Source organism: Solanum lycopersicum, chromosome 1 (assembly GCF_036512215.1).
Source record: "Solanum lycopersicum chromosome 1, SLM_r2.1".
Lineage (NCBI taxonomy): Eukaryota > Viridiplantae > Streptophyta > Magnoliopsida > Solanales > Solanaceae > Solanum > Solanum lycopersicum.
This window is the reverse complement of record NC_090800.1, coordinates 50,405,840-50,426,774: the sequence shown is the minus strand read 5'-3', so window position 1 is coordinate 50,426,774 and position 20,935 is coordinate 50,405,840. Positions and strand designations below refer to the sequence as shown.

General features: G+C 33.5%; 1 protein-coding gene across 1 annotated transcript; it reads right to left on the bottom strand.

Moving 5' to 3' along the window:
• Nucleotides 1–1,656: 1,656 nt before the first annotated feature.
• Nucleotides 1,657–2,219, bottom strand: LOC101263052 (protein SRC1-like). Its single transcript, XM_004229013.5, has one exon. The coding sequence runs from the start codon at nt 2,084–2,086 to the stop codon at nt 1,844–1,846; it is 243 nt and encodes an 80-aa protein (XP_004229061.1). The 5' UTR covers nt 2,087–2,219; the 3' UTR covers nt 1,657–1,843.
• Between the last annotated feature and the right edge of the window lie 18,716 nt (nt 2,220–20,935).

Genomic DNA, 20,935 nt, shown 5'->3' with positions numbered 1-20,935 from the left:
AAAACGGGTCACGCGCGGATCCGAGGTCGGGTCGGGCCAACTAAAAAAGTTGAAAACATTTCAGTTAACTAAAAACTTTTGTTATCAACCAATTAATTGAAAATATTTTTGGCTGGCCATTTAGTTAATTAAATAAATATTTAAAACAAACTTTGTCTAAAAAATAATCTCTCAATTTGCCAAAGTTGAAGCCGTAGCGAGTGACGACGGCACAAGGGGGTCCCTCTTTTCAACCCTTTTAACAATTAATAGGAGTGTTTATGTATTTAAACTCTCCTACTTTTCTTTCCATCACCGATGAGGGACAAATGTCTTTTCATTCAAGTATAAGAGGACTTTTCAAGTTCCTAACTCTTCAAGTTCTTAACTTTTCAAATTTCTCGTCTTCCCTTTATTTTCCATCAATTATTGCATATTTCAAGTGACTTGATTTTTTTTCAAGTTTTGGTTTAATACCTTCCCACTTCTAGCGTTTTGTATAAGACGAATTCAATACATGAAACTAAATTATATATATGTAAAATTAGAAAAGAGAGCAAGAAACTTGAAAATTGCTACGGCTTTACTATCTTTGTGTTCAAATTCAACATCAACACGAGGATTAACCTGACATTCCATAAGCAAGTGAAAGAAATTATTCCAACAGGAAGGACTTGTTTTTTTCCCCCATATAGATCTGAAATTAGGTAGTAAAAGAAATGATGAGTTTTTGGTAGGAACTCATATTGTCAACTTCCTTATTTAAGAGGAAAATTACATATATGTAATATACGGAATAATATCAAGATAGCATACCTCTCTTAGAATGTTCAGAAATATAAGAATTCAAGATAGCAAAGTATATAGGAACTGCATAGTATAGTCCTTTCTTGAGGAATTTCCCTTTCTAAGGTTGAATTAAATACTTGTATTTTCATAACTCGGCTTATTCTGTTTCACAAATCTCGTTCTTCATTTTATCTTCAACTCTAGCAACTCAAGTTTCATTTCAGTTAATTTTTACTTCTTAATCTTCAAATAAGTAATATTTACATAACTGATGGATCAATTAAAGACTTTTGGGTTTTTTCAATAAATTAATTGTGGATATGAAATATTTTTACAATATTATAGTAGTAAATATTGAAGGATCAATTTATGTTTAATGATTAAATAACCATATTTGTAAAATTTGCATTGGTTACTTAGAGCACGGTAATGGCAGAAATTTGAAAAGACTCAAAACCATTTTCATGATAAATAAATACTTACGGTTTATTTTAAATTATAAATTGTTTTACGTTATTGTACATTTTTAAAGAGAATAGTTAGGTATATAATGATAAATTGTGGTTCATCAGATTTTGGACAAATTTATCTTTCAACTTCCACTTATAATACTATATGATATATGATATGATTTGATTATATGTTATATATGATCCTTATTCTCTTAGACAATATGTTTGTCTGATTACAATTTTATTCTTGTTTAACATAAGTTATGAAGGGCATCAAGCGACAATTTGAAATTCAATTTTTTAAAATAATAATGATAATAACAATGATATAAAAAAGTTCATGTGTCTTGATAATGGCAGCATAACACCAGATAGCAGCACTCATCCACATCCATTAAATATGATCAACCCAAAATGACATATTTTTGTGCATAGATAAATAAAAACCTTTCATTTTGTATTGAAATGAAATGAATCACGCCTATTTAAATATTGAAATCTAAATCATTAGATCGATTTTTCATATTATGATCATATAAGAAGGATTATTAGAGGAATGAAGTCCAGAATGAAAAACTGAAATATAGGTAGGAGCAAATTAAGGAGTAATATATAGATGAGATCTAATCACTGTCGCTTCCACTGCTACTGCTGCTACCATTGCCATGCTTCTTATCCTTCTTCTTCTTCTTCTTTTTCTTCTCCTCTCCATCCTTATGATCTTCCCCATGATGCTTCTCTTTGCTCTTCTCCCTGTGCCCCTCACCTTTCTCCTTTTTCTCACCCTTTTCCTTCCTCTTATCTTCATCATCCTTGTGTTCTCCCATGTGGAGTTTCTCCTCTATCTTGTGCATTATTCCTGACATTTTTTCTAATTTTAGTGATTTGTTCGATGCAGATTGATGTAGCTATTTATAGAAAAATTAACCTTGATTTTTTACGTGTACATCCTTCCAACACTACTATATACTTTTTAATTCCATAAGTAAGAAAAAGAATCATCGGTAATTTAGGAAATAATTAACTAAAAAATCTCCTATTAGAAGCCATAGAATAAATGTTTGTTACATCTCCATTACCACCGGTTATGTTGAGGGCAATAATTCAGCCAAGTGTGTTCCCAACCCCACTTTTGCTCTTGGTACTCCATTATTTAAGGAAGGATTTCATCTCAAAACAAAGTAAATAATGTTTCGTAGGACTACCTAACATTATTAATTTAAATCCATTAAATATCATACATAATTTAAAAAAGAGAACTTACTTGTTCTTCTCATAGTGAAAGTAGAAGAGTAGGATAAATCACATCTAAATTTTGCTGGTTGATGGTGGTTGTAGAGCAACACCTACACCACAACATGAACTTAATTGATTGAGGAGAGAACAGAACAAGATATTACATTGATTTTTGTATATGTTGTCTTTAAAATTATTATTTTATTTAAAATTTTCATAGTTAAACACCATATTTGTGTAAATATAAATTTATTAGGGCTAACTAATTATCCTAATGGGTTTTAAGGTACCCCTTATGGGTGGAACCAAATGTCCCACATTTTCCACTCACACAACCTATAGTAATTGAATAGAATTCCTTAAATTAGTTTTATCCATGGTTGGATCATTTGGTGCCATTTGAGTTTTGCAATAATTTAAATTGTCAGATTGCTCCGGTGGGAACCTCAAGGAACACAACATCAACTAGATTATACGAAGTAAGAAATACCTGCCAGCATGAATAAGGTGAAGTTGCATTAGAGAATGGTGTAAAACAATGTGAACACAACCCCAATCTAACAAACACATTATTTATAAATTAAATTTAAGTGTCAAGACTAGATGAACACAAATCGATCTTGCAATAAAATACATTAATATGATCAACTAGTGTTGGTACTTATATGCTAAACAAACACAATATTCCTAAATTAAATCTTAATATCAACATTAGATGGAAACAAATCGATCTTGCAAGAAAATCAATTTTATCATCAATAGGATCAACTAGTGTTGGTACTTATGCTAAACAAACACATTATTCCTAAACTAAAACTTAATATCAACACTAGATGGACACAAATCGATCTTGCAAGAAAATCAATTTTTTCATCAATAGGTACTTATGCTAAACAAACACATTATTCCTGAATTAAAGCTTAATATCAGCACTAGATGGACACAAATCGATCTTGCAAGAAAATTAGTTTTGTCATCAATAGAATCAGCTAGTGTTGGTACTACAGACACTCGATCAACACAAAAAAATTATTATAAAACTAAATCTAAGTACTAATACTAGATGGACACATACATATTATTGAAAACAATTGTAATTGAACTTTAGAAAGTTAGAAGAATTCCTACTCGATGAAAGAAGCAATATAGTCTTGTATCAATTTTTTGGATATAAATATTGAACTTCCTCAGTTTCCTAGCACGAAATGTTTTAAAATTATTTAAATATAAAAATTAAATTCAACAATATAAATAAGTCTTTTCTGAATGTTCGATTCAAGTTCATATATTCAAGTCTTAATAAGTTCAAGTTTCTAATTTCTAAACTTAATTAGTTATATATTCAAAGTAATTAATTCCAAGTTCAAGTTCAAGTTAATTCTAATTAATTCAAGTTCATTTCTAATTTGGGTGGGTTATTTTAATTCAATTTTGTTCAAAGTTTTGAATTTTTTCCTTTAAAAATTAATGACGTTGCCGAATTATAATTGACCACGTGTCAAAAATTGTTTTGCAAAATCACTGTTAAAATATAATGGCAAATGAGTTTTTTCTTAAACGGTAACAATATAGATGAACCAAACTTTTAACGGATGATATAAATAAGTCTTTTCTGAAAGTTCGATTGCATATTTGAGCCTTTTCTCTAAAATGAAATAGGTACATTTTCAGAGTCATATAGAAATTATGGGACCCACACCAAAATTTCTGAAATTTACTCCATCAAGAGGTCCTAATCAATGCCCCCAACTTGTGTTCTAAAAAAAAGAACACAATCCGGGGCTTGGAATATATAAATCAATCAATCAAGGAATTACAAAAACATTAAAGCTAAGTCAACCAATAAATTTGGTAATTCACCTCTAATGGAGGTTGTCCAACATTTCTCACTCATCCCATAAGGAAGCCACAACCTTCAAGGTCTCAGGATTTTGAATCACTAAAAATGTAGCTCAGGAGAGGGATAAATTGCCTAAAAAATAACAAAAAAAGCGAAAATTCACAACCAAGTCTCATTGAAGATTGTCTGAACTTTGCTTAAGGGGCACCAATGATTCTTAAATGACAAGTCGTGAATGTGCGGGTATCTCTTTTGCAATCTCTTGGCCACATAAGTGAGCCTTGTTTGAGCTAATCTTGACTGCAAAAGTGAGGGTTGAAAAAGCGAGGGCATGTCCACTTAAGAGAACACCACCTAACAGCTCACTTAAGTGTGAACCTTATTGCAAAAGCAAAATTCGCTTAAGCGAACCTTGGGGAGCAAAAACACTGCACCATATATAAATCAAGCACCGAAAATTTCCCAAAAGTCCCTAGGATTTGCCTGGGCGCTCGGGATTTGTTTAGAACCCCGTAGACACAAATGAGATATGCTAACCCATTAATTTCGATATATTGAAATCTATGGAGTAGTTAAAACTTTTAATGAGACCGTTATGAAAGTATATGGGTCCCACACTTAATTCTATTTAACTCAAAATATACAAGGGGCTCAAAATTAGCCCAAAAACCTGCGGATCTAAAAAAAAGGGTCTTTCTAGACAAAGCTAAACAATTCAAAATTAATGGTGCTGATAAAATTCTCTTATGAGCTTGTTTGCTTAGAATGTTAACAAAATTCAAGCTTAAGTGATAACTTAAAATTTAGAAATAACTAATGGCACAGATACTCACCACAAGCCTCGAGTTATGTATATATAGTTTGTGTACATAGGTATAGATTTAGGGGTGCATTCATTGTTGTCATTAGAGTTATGTACATATAGTTTGTGTAATTCCAAACTAAGTATGCACCCATACGAAAGTAATGATTACCAAGTATTGGGAAGGGATGTTATATTATTAAAATAGACATGCAAGTAGCATCCTGTAAGTATTTCATTTGTTGCATTTATTTTCTTGTTTATATATGGATTTTATAGATTAGAAATTCAATTTGAGATATTTCGTATTGTTATCACGTTATAATTCAAGTTTTGACATATTAAAATAAATAATTAAATATAAACGGTACTGTATTATATGATACATTAGATTTATATGATACTTGCATTAAATAAAACTTAACCGTATGCTTGAAATTTGAAAAATATGAGAGTCAATTTATTGATTGATAAGAAGATTAGGAGATTGAATATAAGTTTGAGTGAGTTATTGAGTCTAGACTAGACAGATAGTAATATGAGTGTTCTTGGTTTTGAAATCTTATTACGATTGTTTATTTGAATAGATTGCATTGGTTTGGAAGCCCACCAAAAGTGGGAGGTTGTTTCCTGGAATAATTTTTTGAGGTAAGTGGATTCTTCAATCCTTGTTAAGTGTATATAATCGTGTATTTCCTTGTGATACGTGTTTGGATTAACGGAACTTAGTGATGGGCTGATTTGTCCATACTGAATAATTCAAATGATGAAATAAGATAATAAAAGGCAATGTGATAAATTATTGGTGTATGATGTATTGAGAATGGTTTCAAAGACTTATTGATTCATTGTTGATCTTATATCATGAGTATGCTCATGTGAATTGTGTAATGTTATGAAAATTGTTATCTCCTCATTATTTGTGTGAACATGTTATTTGAATTGGTTTTGAGACATGGTTGTGATTAGTATTATGTTAATTGAGAGAGAATAAGAAATTAGAGATGATGTACAATTTCAAGAGACGTGTCGTGCACTGTGGTGAATATTATGATTTTAGGGACGTGTCGCACGTCACAATGAATTCTACTATTGAGGGACATTTCGCACACTGCAAGATCGTACATGTATCACTATATTTGACAATGCATTACATATCTATATCATTTGTGAATGTGCTAGTGTCTTTTTGTGGAACTTGTGAGTGGTGAACGTGACCTCGTGTGTTGCTGATTTATAATATTTGGAGTGTTGTTATTGAGCTATACACTATATTATTTTTGAACTATTAGATTGGACTGATTTTTATGCAAGTTTTAGTTGTAGGGGTTCAGTTGGGGTGTAAATAGTATATTTATTTTATTCCATTAGCTTGTGTTTAAAAGTTTACTTGTTGAGTTTCGTTTGGTTTGGTACTCACCCCTTGATTCTACATTTTTGTAGGTTACGAGCCCGGATTATTTAATTCTTTCTGTTCTCTTCTTTTCTGAGGCTTACTAATTAGATTTATGAGGTAGTTGTTTGTCATCTCAGCGGACCTTCTTACTCCTATATATGATCCTTTTCAGTTTTAAAAACAACATCATTTGACACTTATGTTTTCTTTCAATTCTTGTGTAATACATTAGAGGCTTTTTGCACGTGACAACCAAGTTTTCCAATTTTATTTATGTTCATTATAAATTTTCACATTATTTTATAGTTTTAAAGTTTTATTCTCGTTTTACATACGCATTCACAGTATAAATTTGGATTTTAAGCTGACTTGTCTCGGTGGGATAAGACGTATGTTATAGCATCCATTTTCAGATTGTGACAAAATAATAGTAAAATTAAACAAATGATCTACATTTTATTACACATAAAAATAATAAATTGTAATTTTAATATGTATGCAATTGTATAAATTGTTCAAAATATAAATGATTAGAATGTATGTATATCAATAAATAATATATTCAATATTAAGATCAATAAAGTCATGGGGTGATATATTTGCCTTTTTTATTAATAAATATTAAAAAACTCACATTTTCTTATTTTATTCTAAGTATATTTATTTAGATGTAATAACTTTAAGGTGTAATTACACCATAATGTATAGTAACTCGCACACCTATATAACATTCCCCTTGATATTCGTCCATAACTTACATGGTTAATGACTCCATAACTTTCATAATTAATGAAATTTCTATGACTAACCTTTTGTATGCCTCTATGTAATAACATAAATAGAGACATTAGAGTTCATATTGAATAGACTTGAAGATTTGGTGAACACTTGAAACACTTGAAAGAATAATAAAAGTTTTCATCTCTTGTTGCTCTATTTCTATTTCTCTCATCTTCTATCGTCCTTGTCTCTTTTATGTTTAGGTTTACAATACATTAGCACATTTCTCCAATATTTGAAATTAAGTTTCAACTTGACTTTTCCAACACAAGATAAGGAAAGGTAATGTAAGATATGTAATTTCTCCAAGTTGGTTGCTTACTGGGGAAATATTAATTATTGAGTTATGTGTCATATACATATTGATTGGTTCATCAATATTGGATTTGCTTTGTCATGATTCGAAAGTACCCCCCCTAGAAGTTAGGGTAACCCTTAGGTCGGACAATTACATACTTGACCTTTCGGAGGTCTGGTACTAGCCATTTGCTATCATTCATTTCATAAGACATGAAAAGTAGTGCATAATTAAAATTTTTCACGACAATTATAATAAAAAGGAAATATCTTTTATAAATACTAAAGAATAGTCTCGTCATCACAAGCCAACTTAAAGACACAACTTAAACATCTTAGGGACACTATCCTTTACATTGAACGAAAAATACATCATAAGTCTTAATAGTAGAAACTAAGAAATAGAACTACGCCCTCGAATATAGAGGACATACTTAGTCTTGAGAGAGTCGATTCCCAAGCTTGCCTCCTAATCTTCAACTTGCCTCCAACCTATATATATTAAGTATAGAAAAATATGAGGTCAGTAAAAACAATGTACTAAGTATGACATATGCAAAATCATGCAAAATGGAACGTTTTAGTAGAAATAAACTTTCATGCCAATTAAGTTAAAATAGTAGAAGAATCATCATTTAGAATTAAGGACTTCACATAAGTGCCCTTTCCCAAGAAGACTTACGAGTTACAAAAAGTGCAATCTGAGAGTAGCATCTCATACTAATACTCCCACTTTATGCTCCTTAAGGATTCCATGAGGTTAGATACACTACATTCACCATTCATAGATTTAATTATACAAGACATAACCTTAGCATGGTTTCTTAACATTAGAGATTAAGTCACATAACTCCATTTACAACACTTGATAACTCATTCATACACTTCATATAAAACACACCAAGACTCCCCTTTCGGAATGTATACTTGTGCAATGGATAAATAGTGTCCCATACCACTACCTACCCTAAGTAGTACACTCTTTTAGGAGACTTAGTTCATTCATTCTTTTGTGGGGGATGAATTCAACCGACATAGACCATGAGAACTAGTCATGGAATCTCGATATTAGCCTTATCGGATGAGGGATCCCTACTTGCCTATGGTAGGGTCATTCTCTTAGCCTTTTCATGGATTCTCCAATCGCTACACCTATGCGGGCGCATAGTTAAGGGATAAGGAGATTGCTTTTAAGTATTTCACTCTCTACTCACGAGCAGTACTCATATCAAGAGGTACATTGGGTACAACATCTCTACTCATAATGTGCACCCACCCCTTCTTCAAATCCTCTCGGTGCTAAGCATAACTCCCACACAGAGTCATAAACATTCATTACTATAAGCTAAGGGATAGATAATTTGCACACATCTCAACTCACGAAGGGCACTTATCCCTAGAGGTTACATTGGACTACCACATCTCAACTCACGAAGGGTATCCAACCTCCAACCTATCTTATAAAGCTCTTGGGAATAGTGAGATTGCTACTAAACACTTCATCTCAACTCACGAAGAGTGTTCACCCCAAAACTCCCCTTTTCATTCACATTCTTTAGCTTCATTTATTCATTCATTTAAAGTGTGAGTTTGTGTACATGTGAGCAAACCTTTCACATAATCAGTACTTTCATAACATTGACTTCTAAACATGCTTACTTCTTCATTCATTATATTACACACTTTAACATGTTTTACACATACAAATATCTCATTAAGAGATAGACTCTACAATCATACATTTCAAGCTTAAACATGCTTCACACATACAAATATCTCATTAAGACATAGCCTTTACAATTATACATTTCAAGCTTCATAAAGCACGTCAACAAGAACATTTTCATTATCACTTTACTTCACATATTATACCTTCATGTCCATATTCACATTACACATGTAAATACACATTCATATACTTCAAGTAAACACTGCCACCAAAGGTGAACCATACCACTCAAGAGCATTTCACAATAAGAACTAAACAATATAACCGACTTACCATTCATCCAAGCTTTCACCACCTATTCACAGTTCTTCAAAAATCCACCATAAAATAGCCCTTAGGGAAGTATCTAAAACATAATATGACCATCAACAAAACATATTTCGAATGTTCTCTAATCATGCTTATTAAACCCATTTCATGAGCTAAAAGTTGATAAAAATCATAAACATGGTTTCATTGAAGTTTTATCATTACAATCACCAACTAACATTAGAAATAGAATATTTGAATCGTTTAAAACATTTTCATGCAAGACCCATACTTAGAGTCAAAGATAGAAGAAGTTAGGACTTGAAAACCCTTTTTGAAATTCCTTAGAAATGGCTCCTTGAATGGAAGAGAGTTCAAGGATGACTACCATACCTCAATAAGAAGGAAACCCACTAATATTTTATGAAGAAACGTCCACCACCAGCCCGTTCTATCCCTTCCTTGAGTTCAAGCTTCTATTGGGTTTTGAAAGAGTCTTTCTTGAGGGAGGCTTTTGGGTGCTTGAAAATGAAGTCTAAAATTAGGTCTTAGTGTTTGAACCTTATTAATATACCTAAAATACCCTAAAATAATCATCCATGGTTCATAAAACACTTGGGGTGAATTTACCAAACACCCCAAGCCTTGGCAGATTTTTGTGCATCTTTTACAAGCACAATCGACGCCCCTCTAGTGACGGGACATCACCCAGTCGACGCCCCTTAGATGGGGTCCATCGAGGTCCATCGATTGGGTCTGAGCCTTTTTTTTGTGCAGGATTTTCTGGCCTTGCAGGGACAATCGTCGCCCAAGGTCGACGGGCCGTCGTTTGGCCAACGGTCTATCCATTGTGGCCGTCGTTGGTCACTCCTTGGCAGCATCCTTCCAAAGGGATGGGATCCTCTTCTAGGTCCCCTCATGGGAACTAGGTGGGGTCGTACCTAGATGTTAAACCCATATTCATGGTTTTCTAGGACTTAGGAGCATCCCACATCAATTCAATCAAAATGAACTTGTAAAACTCACTAAAACACACGAGGATACACAAACACTTTCTAAGGAATACCTTCCGAACGTCAATGACGTTCTCAGGCGCTTGACCTCCAAACATCAACAAAATTCATGAACTGCCTAAGGACATCATCATTAATCATGTTTACACGAAATTAACTCATGAACATTTTTGAAGCTCTAGTTCGCCTTAGTTCGTTTTAGGGTGTTACATTCTCCCCCACTTTGAACAACATTCATCCTCGAATGACACTAAAAATTTTTAAGAACATCAAGGACTTAATAGAAGCATATAAAACACTAAATCAAGGCTCAAACATTCTAGTCAATACACCAAACTTACAAGGAACACCAACTACACATTGACATGCATTTTGCTAGGCAACACAGACAACTTTTGGAAATAATTTTCACACTTCAAAAGACATTCTCATTATTCATTTATGGAGGAACTACCTTTTCCAACATTAAACATGCTCACACACATCATTTATACACACATAGAAACCAGAAATCATGAAAAAGCAAAATTTTTTAAACATTGAATTTTTTACAGTGAATACGAAAATTCACATAGTGAAACATGCATGAAATTTCAACAATTTTTCCTTTAAAAAATTTATCAAGAAGGCATGAACATATGAAAGAAAAAATCATATAAACTCATCTTATATAACAACCAAGCAACCATAAGAATTAAGACTTACCAGGGCTTCCATTTCGGATTAGTCCCCTCCCTTAGATCCAAGTGCATAGAAACGATTCTCCTTTTTAGAGCGTTGAGATCTAGACCACCTTAAGGAGCTTGGTTGAACTCTTTCCCTTTTCCCTTGAGTACCGGGAAATCCCTCATATTGTGACCCTTATTACCACACCAAAAGCAAACATATGTTCCTGCAAGACACTTACCCAAATGTATCTTTCCACAAGTAGCACACCTAGGCCTTTCAAAAGCATGGCAACCTCGTTGGGAATTTTCGTTGGAAACCTTATCCATGTTCCCTATGGGAGACTCTTGATGAAAGAATATGTTCTTAGGTTTGGGTTGACTTGGTTAGTCAATTCTACGCCTCTTGTCCATCCTTATTCGTTTCCTTAAGCTTGGACTCCTCAATTTGTTGAGCATACTCCATGAGCCTAGAGGTATCAAAAAATATTATGCCATCAAAGACACTCATAACATCAAGAGAAATGCAACTTATACTAATATGCAAGACGCTAAACCACTACTAAACCACTAAGGATATGGTCGCAAGCTTGAATAACAATGCAAAGAAAGATAATGGTATCAACTACCTTTGTACCTAACTCATTCTCCCCCTCTTAGGCTAAAACGATCTTCAAGGTCTCATACTTCAAAGTACCATTATACCTCTCACAAGGTAGGAACTCATACTACCCTTAACTCATGCTCATAGAGACTAATCATTTATCTTACAAGTCAATCATAACACCCTCCTCTTAGGATTCAATCTAGAACAACACCCTTAAGGATTACCTCGCTCAAGTCTTAGGCATAACATATCTCAACTCATGGAATATAATACCTTCTTTCTCACAAAATTACCATATTCTTTCAACACTCTTCAAATTTCCACCTTAATATTTCTACTATAATTGTACACAACTATAAGACATCTCATTTTCCCCCAAAAGGAATTTATTCAATCATTTTAAATCTTACCATGCTTAGAACTACATCACTATACAATTTCATATCATAATACTTCCAATCTCATAAGTCATACACAACAATAAATGGCATCACATCACAATCCTCAAAACTAATCTACACATCTACTCTTCTAGCCAAAAAACTATCATAGGCATCAAAACTCACTTTTCTCTCCCTCAAACTTAGAAACATCTCCCCTTCGAAGTAATTACATCTAGAAAACTAGCAGACAAGGGAAAATAAGAGAGAGACCTTATGGAGTTAAGTTCTATGATACAATACAAGAGTAATGAAGAATGTGAAACTCTATCATTCTATAGCCTCTTACCCATGGGTGTGTCGCGACTCACACCGATGAACAAAACTCTACTAGAAGTGTCTTGTGAGACTCTAGATCATAAACTATTTTCCATAATTATATTCTCTGATACCAAGTTTGTCACGATCCGAAAGTACAACCCAGAAGTTAAGGTAACCCTTAGGTAGGACAATTGTATACTTGACCTTTTGGAGGTCGTGTACTAGACATTTGCTCTCATTCATTACATAAGACATAAAAAGTAGTGTGGAATTAAAACTTTTTACGACAATTATATAAAAAGGAAATATCTTATATAAATACTAAAGAGTAGTCCCGTCATCACAAGCCAACTTAAAGACACAACTTAAACATCTTAAGGACACAACCCTTTTACATTGAATGAAAAATACATAATAATTCTTAATAGTAAAAACTAAGAAATATAACTATGTCCTCGAATATACGAGGACATACATAGTCGTGAGAGATTCGATTCCCAAGCTTGCCTTCTAGTCTTCATCAACCCATACTAACTAAGTATAGATGTGACACCTCTAAAATGAATTAGGTGAAACTAGAGCCTAACATGTTTTTCATGAGGGTCTAAGGTCCTGAAAATGTTTATAATGTATTAATGAGGTAGTTTCTAAAGATTTAGGTGAATTGGAAGTGAAACGTCAAGGGACGTCCAAGGCGTTCAACAATTAGTCACCTATATGCCTCATATGTTTTTAAGTGCTTATATGTGTGTAATATGATCTTATGAGGTATTTATATGATTAATAATATTCATATAAATATTGGAAATTTTCATAATGTTTGGAGGTCAAAAGTCCAAGAACGTTCAACACGTTCAAAAGGTTTGCCTTGAAATGTGTTTGTGCGTCTTAATGTATTTCGTCAAGTTTTATGTGTTTTTTTGAGTTTAAATTGATATGAGATGTTCCTAAAATGTGTAATAGAGTATTTGAGGTGAAAATTTCCAGGCAAAACTCCCCAAGGACCAACCAAAGGGTCCTTGAGGAGGACCCAACCTTGGTCCAACAAGCTGCCCAAGGCAGCAGCTTTTGTTCCTTGGAGAAATAGGTACATGTAGCGGATTCGGTCCACCAAAGTTCCAAAAGTTGGTCCGCATAGCGGACACACGGAGACTCAACTTACCAGGAGTTATTTTTAACAAAATCATGCGGGAACAACTCCGCGTCACGGACTTGGTTCCCAACGATAATTCGGGAAATTTAAGTTAAGTTTTACTTGGTTAAAGGGTCATATAAGTTCAGGGGTCTTTTGAGTATTTTAGGGGTTAGTTATTGGAGGTTACTATACCTATTTGAACCCAAATTCACCCTTCAAATCAAAACCCTCAAGTCCAAAACAAAACTTCTCCATTGTTTCTCTCCAAAAACCTCCATTGATGAATCTTTGAAGCTCCAAGAACGAAGATAGATTTTTCAAGTTTTTCTCCATCAATATTGTGTGATTTTTTCACAATTAAGTTATGGTTCTTCATCTTTGAAATCACTTTATTTAAGGAGTCAATTTAAATGAATTTCAAATTTTATCCAAACCATAAAATCTTCTAAATTGAAATCTAGCAATGGATCCTTGCATAAAATGTTTTAGATCAATGATTTATGATTTAATTAGTGTAAATTGAATTATTTTACATCAAAATTTCTATGGACTCATTCAATTCATGAACCCTAGTTCTTGATTACTATGTGGGTGACTTGATCATGTCTAAATGCTATTGAATTCTTATGTAGTTTAAGTAAACATATTGAAATATAATAGAATCATGTTTGAATTGTTAGTTTGCTGCCCTAAATTCACAAATCTATATTGAATTACATTTGATTCATTGTCTATTGTAAATATTGGATTGAATTGGTGATCATGGCCATGGGTAAGGGCCTTTGAGTATTGTGTTGGATGATTTAGCTATGGATTGGTGGTACGCTACCCTAATTATCTTTATATTATATAGTTTAGTTCTTGAATTATGTTGTGATTGATATGGTCCACTTATGGTGGCGGTGCTATGTGCTTTACTCGTGAATTATGTGGCCTCGTCGGCGTTACTTTGTGAATTATGATGCTCATGGCCTTGTCGGCATTACTTGATATATCATGATGATTTTTATAGTTGATTTATGTGAAGTATGATTATATCTATCTACATGTCAGTACTGTGAGAGTGTGTGTTCTTCTATCAACGTTAGGTGATCATGTTAGACTATGACTATGTCCTTATGTGTGTAGTCTTAGAATTGACGTATAATTCTTCCTACTTGGTCATATGATTCTGATGATGGTTATATTGGAGGTTTTATAGTAGTGTATAGGGTGACCTATGGTTGAGTTGGTTGTGCATTTGTGCTTCTTTAGCGATATGACATATGTTATGAAGTGAAGTATTGACGTGTCTTGTTGTGGTATACATGTGTCTCTTAGTTGATACCTAAGGAATGTAAATGTGGAATTCTTGACTTAGTATGCTAAAGACTCTTATTCTTGTACGTGTAATTGACATGTGACATTGAACATTGTTAAGAAGGTCCTTTATGTGGAATCTTCATCATAGATACAAGGTTACGATATCCTTGAAGGCGAAAGTCGTAATGGTATCCTTCTTGTGTGAATGGTGGACTTAGGGTTGGTTGGCTGGAACTACATGAAATCATCCTTAGGAAAATCATTGAGCTATCCTCTTGACCATTGAAAAACAACCCTAAGAGGCCTCTTTGGTAAGGTGAAATGTGATTAGGTTATGAACTAGATATGAAACCTCTTTATATGATCCTTTATGTGAATTAATCTATAGAAACAAAGGCTAACACCGAGTGAGTATGGTTTGGGAAGTAGATCTAGTTAAGGATGATGCTAGAATACAAAGAAATCCATCATATTCCTTAACCATGTGCCTACATGGGATGTGTCCAAATTCTATCATTGGCAAGTAGAACACCCTCCATGGGAGTAGTTTACAACTCCAGATTCCATGCTTAGATACCATGGTATATGTCCAAGTTCTATGAAGTGTTGGTGGAAGTATGAGACACTTTCTAGACATTGCACAATAGGCTTTGAAGATATTAGTGAGTGAGTCCCTAGGTCTTCTGCAAGACCAATACTTGAATATGCTTATATGATGAATGTCTCATTAATGAATTAATGAAGATAATGATTTAAAGTATAAGTCATGTAAATGAATAAGTACATACTCTAGAGCAACTTTATGGATTTCCTAGTTAAAGTGTGAAGAGGGCATAAAGGATGGTCTTTTCATGTCTTACCTAGGAAAGTCTTAAGAATGACTCTAGATAGGAATGTTGATTAATGAAGTGAGAACAATCTTATCCTAGGTACTCTAAAGGATATTTAAGTGTGTGTGAAGGGATTGTATGGGTAGTTGCTTCACAACTCACTCAAGTGAGCCTTAGAATCACCTTTGGTAGGAGAATCTCATGTTATGTGTTTTGATGTACTGTAAGTGTATTTATCTCATCATAGGTAGTCTTAAGGATAATGTAGGTGTGCTTAGAGAGGGTGTATGAGAGGCCTCTATTTGTCTTACTTAAGTGAGTCTTAGGATAACTTTTAGTGAGAGGGTGGTATGCTAAAAGGTGTTCACTGTGACTTGAAGGAATTCACCGTAACAGTGACATAGTTCACTGTAACATTCTTTAAAAGTTATAAAATGCTTATGTGATATATTATGTGTTTCTAAGGTGTTAAATGTCCTTTTTCTTATAGTATGATGTTTTAATAAAAAAAGCATATTTCCATTAAATGTCCATTATCATGATTTTATGCATTATGTCATACTTAGTACATGTGTTTGTACTAATTTCATACTTTTATCTATCTCTAAAGTGATTCATAGGTGGAGGTGCTTTTGGGAGCGAAGCTTAGGTTATAGGATGTTCCAAGAAAGGTTAAAGTATATCCTTGTTTGACTTGAGACATCACTATAATAGAATTCGTTTATTGAATAATTGTAATAGACTTAGTAGTACTATATTTCGATTGTACGGGTCGTGTCCCAAGTATAATTTGAGTCTAAGATTTGATGACACAATACTTAGTATTTCCTATGATTTTTAAATGAAAAAATTTGAAAAAATACTATTCGCATGTGAAAAGTTTTAATTCCACACTACTTTTCATGTATGTATATGCGATGAATGATACGAAAGGACTTGTACAAGACCTCCGAGAGCTCAAGTACGCCGTGTTTCTACCTAAGAATGCCCTAACTTCTAGGGTATTGATCGGGTCATGACAATACAAAAGTATGGGGTTAGTACAAACAATGTACTATGTATGTCATATGCAAAATCATGCCAAAAGGGACGTTTTAGTAGAAATAAGCTCTGATTTCAATTAAGTAAAACTTTCATGAATATAGAATTAAAATAGTATAATAATTACCATTTAGCACATAATGAAAGATTTCCATAATTTTAGCACAAAGAATCACTTAGCAGTATGCTCCAAAAACATTACAGTGAACCTCTTTAAAATATTACAGTGAACTCAAGTTACATTACAGTGAACATATTCATATCAAACACAATTAAGTCATTTCCTTTGAGGTTTTCCTTAAAAAGTTATCCTAAGACTCATTAAGGTAAGACATGAAGAAACCGTCGATACACCCCCTTCAATACACACTTAAGTGATCCTTAAGACTACAAACCATAGGCTTACCTCGCAAGGGAAACAAGTCCACATTCTAAACTAGACATTAGAAGAACATTCATGCATTAAGGACTTCACGTAAGTGTCGTTTCCTAAGTGGACTTACAAGTTACACAAAGTTCAATGTGAGAGTAACATCCCATAGTACTACTCCCACTTTATGCTCCTTAAGGATTCCATGAGGTTAGGTACACTACATTCACCATTCATAGATTTAATTATACAAGACATAACCTTAGCATGGTTTCTTAACATTAGAGATTAAGTCACATAACTCCATTTACAACACTTGATAACTCATTCATACACTTCATATAAAACACACCAAGACTCTCCTTTCGAAATGTCTACTTGTGCTATGGATAAATAGCGTCCCGTACCATTGCCTACCCTAAGTAGTACACTGTTTTAGGAGACTTAGTTCATTAATTCTTTTGTGGGGGATGAATTTAACCGACATAGACACACCAAGACTCTCCTTTCGAAATGTCTACTTGTGCTATGGATAAATAGTGTCCCGTACCATTGCCTACCCTAAGTAGTACACTCTTTTAGGAGACTTAGTTCATTAATTCTTTTGTGGGGGATGAATTTAACAAACATAGACCAATGAGAGCTAGATATGGAATCTCCATATTACCCTTATCGAATGAGGGATCCCCACTTGCCTAGGTTCGGGTCATTCTTTTAGCCTTTACACGGATTTTCCAATAGCTACACCTATGCAGGAGCATAGTGAAGGGATAGAGAGATTGCTTACAAGTAACTCACTCTCTAGTCACGAGGAGTACTCATCTCAAAAGGTACATTGGGTACAACATCTCTACTAACAATGTGCACCGACCACTTCTTAAAATCCTCGGTGCTAAGAATAACTCCCCCAAGGAGTCATAAACATTCATTACTATAAGTTAAGGGACATCTAATTTGCACCAGATCTCAACTCTCTAAGGTTACTTATCCCTAGAGGTTACATTGGAGTACCGCATCTCAACTCACATAGGGTATCCAACATCCAACCTATCTTAGAAAGCTCTTCGGAATAGAGAGGTTTCTAATAAACACTTCATCTCAACTCACAAAGAGTGTTCACCCCAAAACTCCCCTTTTCATTCACACTCTTTACCGTCATTCATTCATTCATTTATTCATTAAAAGTTTGGGTGTGTGTATATGTAAGCACACCTTTCACATAATCACCACTTTAATAACATTGACTTCTAAACATGCTTACATCTTCATTCATCATATTACACACTTTAACATGCTTCACATATACAAATATCTCATTAAGAAAAAGTCTCTACAATCATACATTTCAAGATTCAATAAAGCACGTCAACAAGAACATCATCATTATCACTTTACTTAACATGTTATGCCTTCATGGCCATACTCACATTACACATGTAAATACACATTCATATACTTCAAGTAAATACCGCCACCAAAGGTGGACCATACCACTTTAGAGCATTTCACAATAAGAACTAAACAAAATGACTAACCTACCATTCACCCAAACTTTAACCACCTATTCACGAGTTACTCAATAATCCATCATAAAATAGCCCTTAGGGAAGTAGATAAAACACAATATGACCATACAAAACCTATTACTAACATTCTCTAATCATGCTCATTAAACACATTTCATGAGCTAAAAGTTGATAAAAAGCATAAACATGGTTTCATTGATGTTTTATCACTAAAATCACCAACTATTAATAGAAATAGCATATTTGAATCCTTTAAAATATTTTCATGCAAAACCCATACTTAGAGTCAAAGATAGAAGAAGTTACAACTTGAAACCCTTTTTGAAATTCCTTAGAAATGGCTCCTTAAATGGAAAAGAGTTCAAGGATGACTACCATACCTTAATGAAAAGGAAACCATCTAATTATTTAGGAAGATACGTCCACCACTAGCCCCTTCTAGCCCTTCCTTCAGTTCAAGCTTCTATTGGATTTTGACAGAGTCTTTCTTGAGGGAGGGTTTTGGATTTTTGAAAAATGAAGTCTACAATCAGGTCTTAGTATTTGAACCGTATTAATATACCTAAAATACCCAAAAATAATCATCCATGGTTCATGAAGGACTTGAAGTGAATTTACCAAACACCTCAAGCGTTGGCAGATTTTTGTGCAGCTTTTACGGGCACCAGTGACGCCCCTCTAGTGACCGGCCGTTACCCAGTCGACACCCCTTAGATGTGGTCCATAGATTGGGTCTGAGCCTCCATGTTGTGCGGACTTTTCTTGACTTGGTGGGAAAATCTATGCCCAAGGTCGACGGGCCATCGTTTGACCAACGGTTCGTCCCCTGTGGCCGTCGTTGGTCACTGCTTGGCAGCATCCTGCCAAAGGGATGGGTTCCTCTTCTAGGGCCCCTTGTGGGTCCTAGGTGGGGTTGTACCCGGACTTTAAATGACTATACATAGTCGTATAAGTCTTACGAACATCCCACATCAGTTTCAATCAAAACGAACATGTAAAACTCGCTAAAACACACGAGGACACACAAACACTTTTTAAGACATACCTTTCGAACGCCATGGACGTTCTCGGACGTTTGACCTCCAAAGATCACCAAATTTCATTCACTTCCTAAGGACATCATTATTAATCATTTTAACATAAAATTAACTCATGAATCATTTACAAATCTCTAGTTCACCTTAGTTTTTTTTAGGGTGTTACACTTTTGTACCTCTTTATTTTTCATTATTTAAAATTTAGTTGTTGAGTTATTAATATATATTCATACTAACAAAACTTGGTTTTTTTGGTTATTTTTAAAAAGATATAGAGATTATGTTAACTTTTATAACAACATTGAGAAGGACTGTTAAAAGGTATTAATTTATTTTAGCTTGAGACTTTTATATGGTTCCAACATGTTGTTCTAATTTATTTATTTATTTTCTATTTTATGCAAACTCAAATTATATTTATGATATAAGATATTTATTTTTTGATAATATTTATTTTATTTATTAATATATTAACTGAGGGTAAAATAGTAAATTCAAGTTTTACCGCACCAAGTGGGTTAGACATCGAGTTAAAGTCTCGGTATATTATGATAATAATATGTTGGGTTCAAATTCCATTATTTTATGGGCTAAGGTTAATTTGAATGGATAAGATGTTGATTTTATGTTCTAATGCGTCATAGTGATGATATGATGATGATTAAGGCAAAATAATATACTTTTGACTAAATGTCATAAAATTTGCCCAATTAATTTGCTCCATTGTCTTTTGTAAATGTGGTAGCAATGCATAATATGTCTAAAAAGTGACAAGTAATAAATGCATGAATATGATTTTAGTAAAATGTTAATGGTCATCATTGTGGTAATTAAAGAAAGAACATTATGAGTTCTTAAGACGGTCCTTCAAATATGAAAGTAATTTTTTTCATCAAAATGGTAAAAAAGGTTATTAGGCACATTATTTCCTAAGATGGTCCTTAAATTGTGAAGGTAATTTTTTCCCATCAAAGTGGTATGAAAAGTTATTGGGCCAAATCTTGTTCGTGCAACCCAATTTGAAAAGTTCTGTAAGTCCTCCATCAAAATAAAGGAATCCAAAGTGCTAGTTCACTTGGCTTTCAAGGTGATATTATATTTAATATATGGCAATACGTTTCTAATCAAAACTTATGGGGCATGTACAAATGGTTATAGT

Coding starts and splice junctions, on each gene's coding strand:
- LOC101263052 (XM_004229013.5), bottom strand. CDS start 2,086: ATGTCAGGAATAATGCACAAGATAGAGGAGAAACTCCACATGGGAGAA.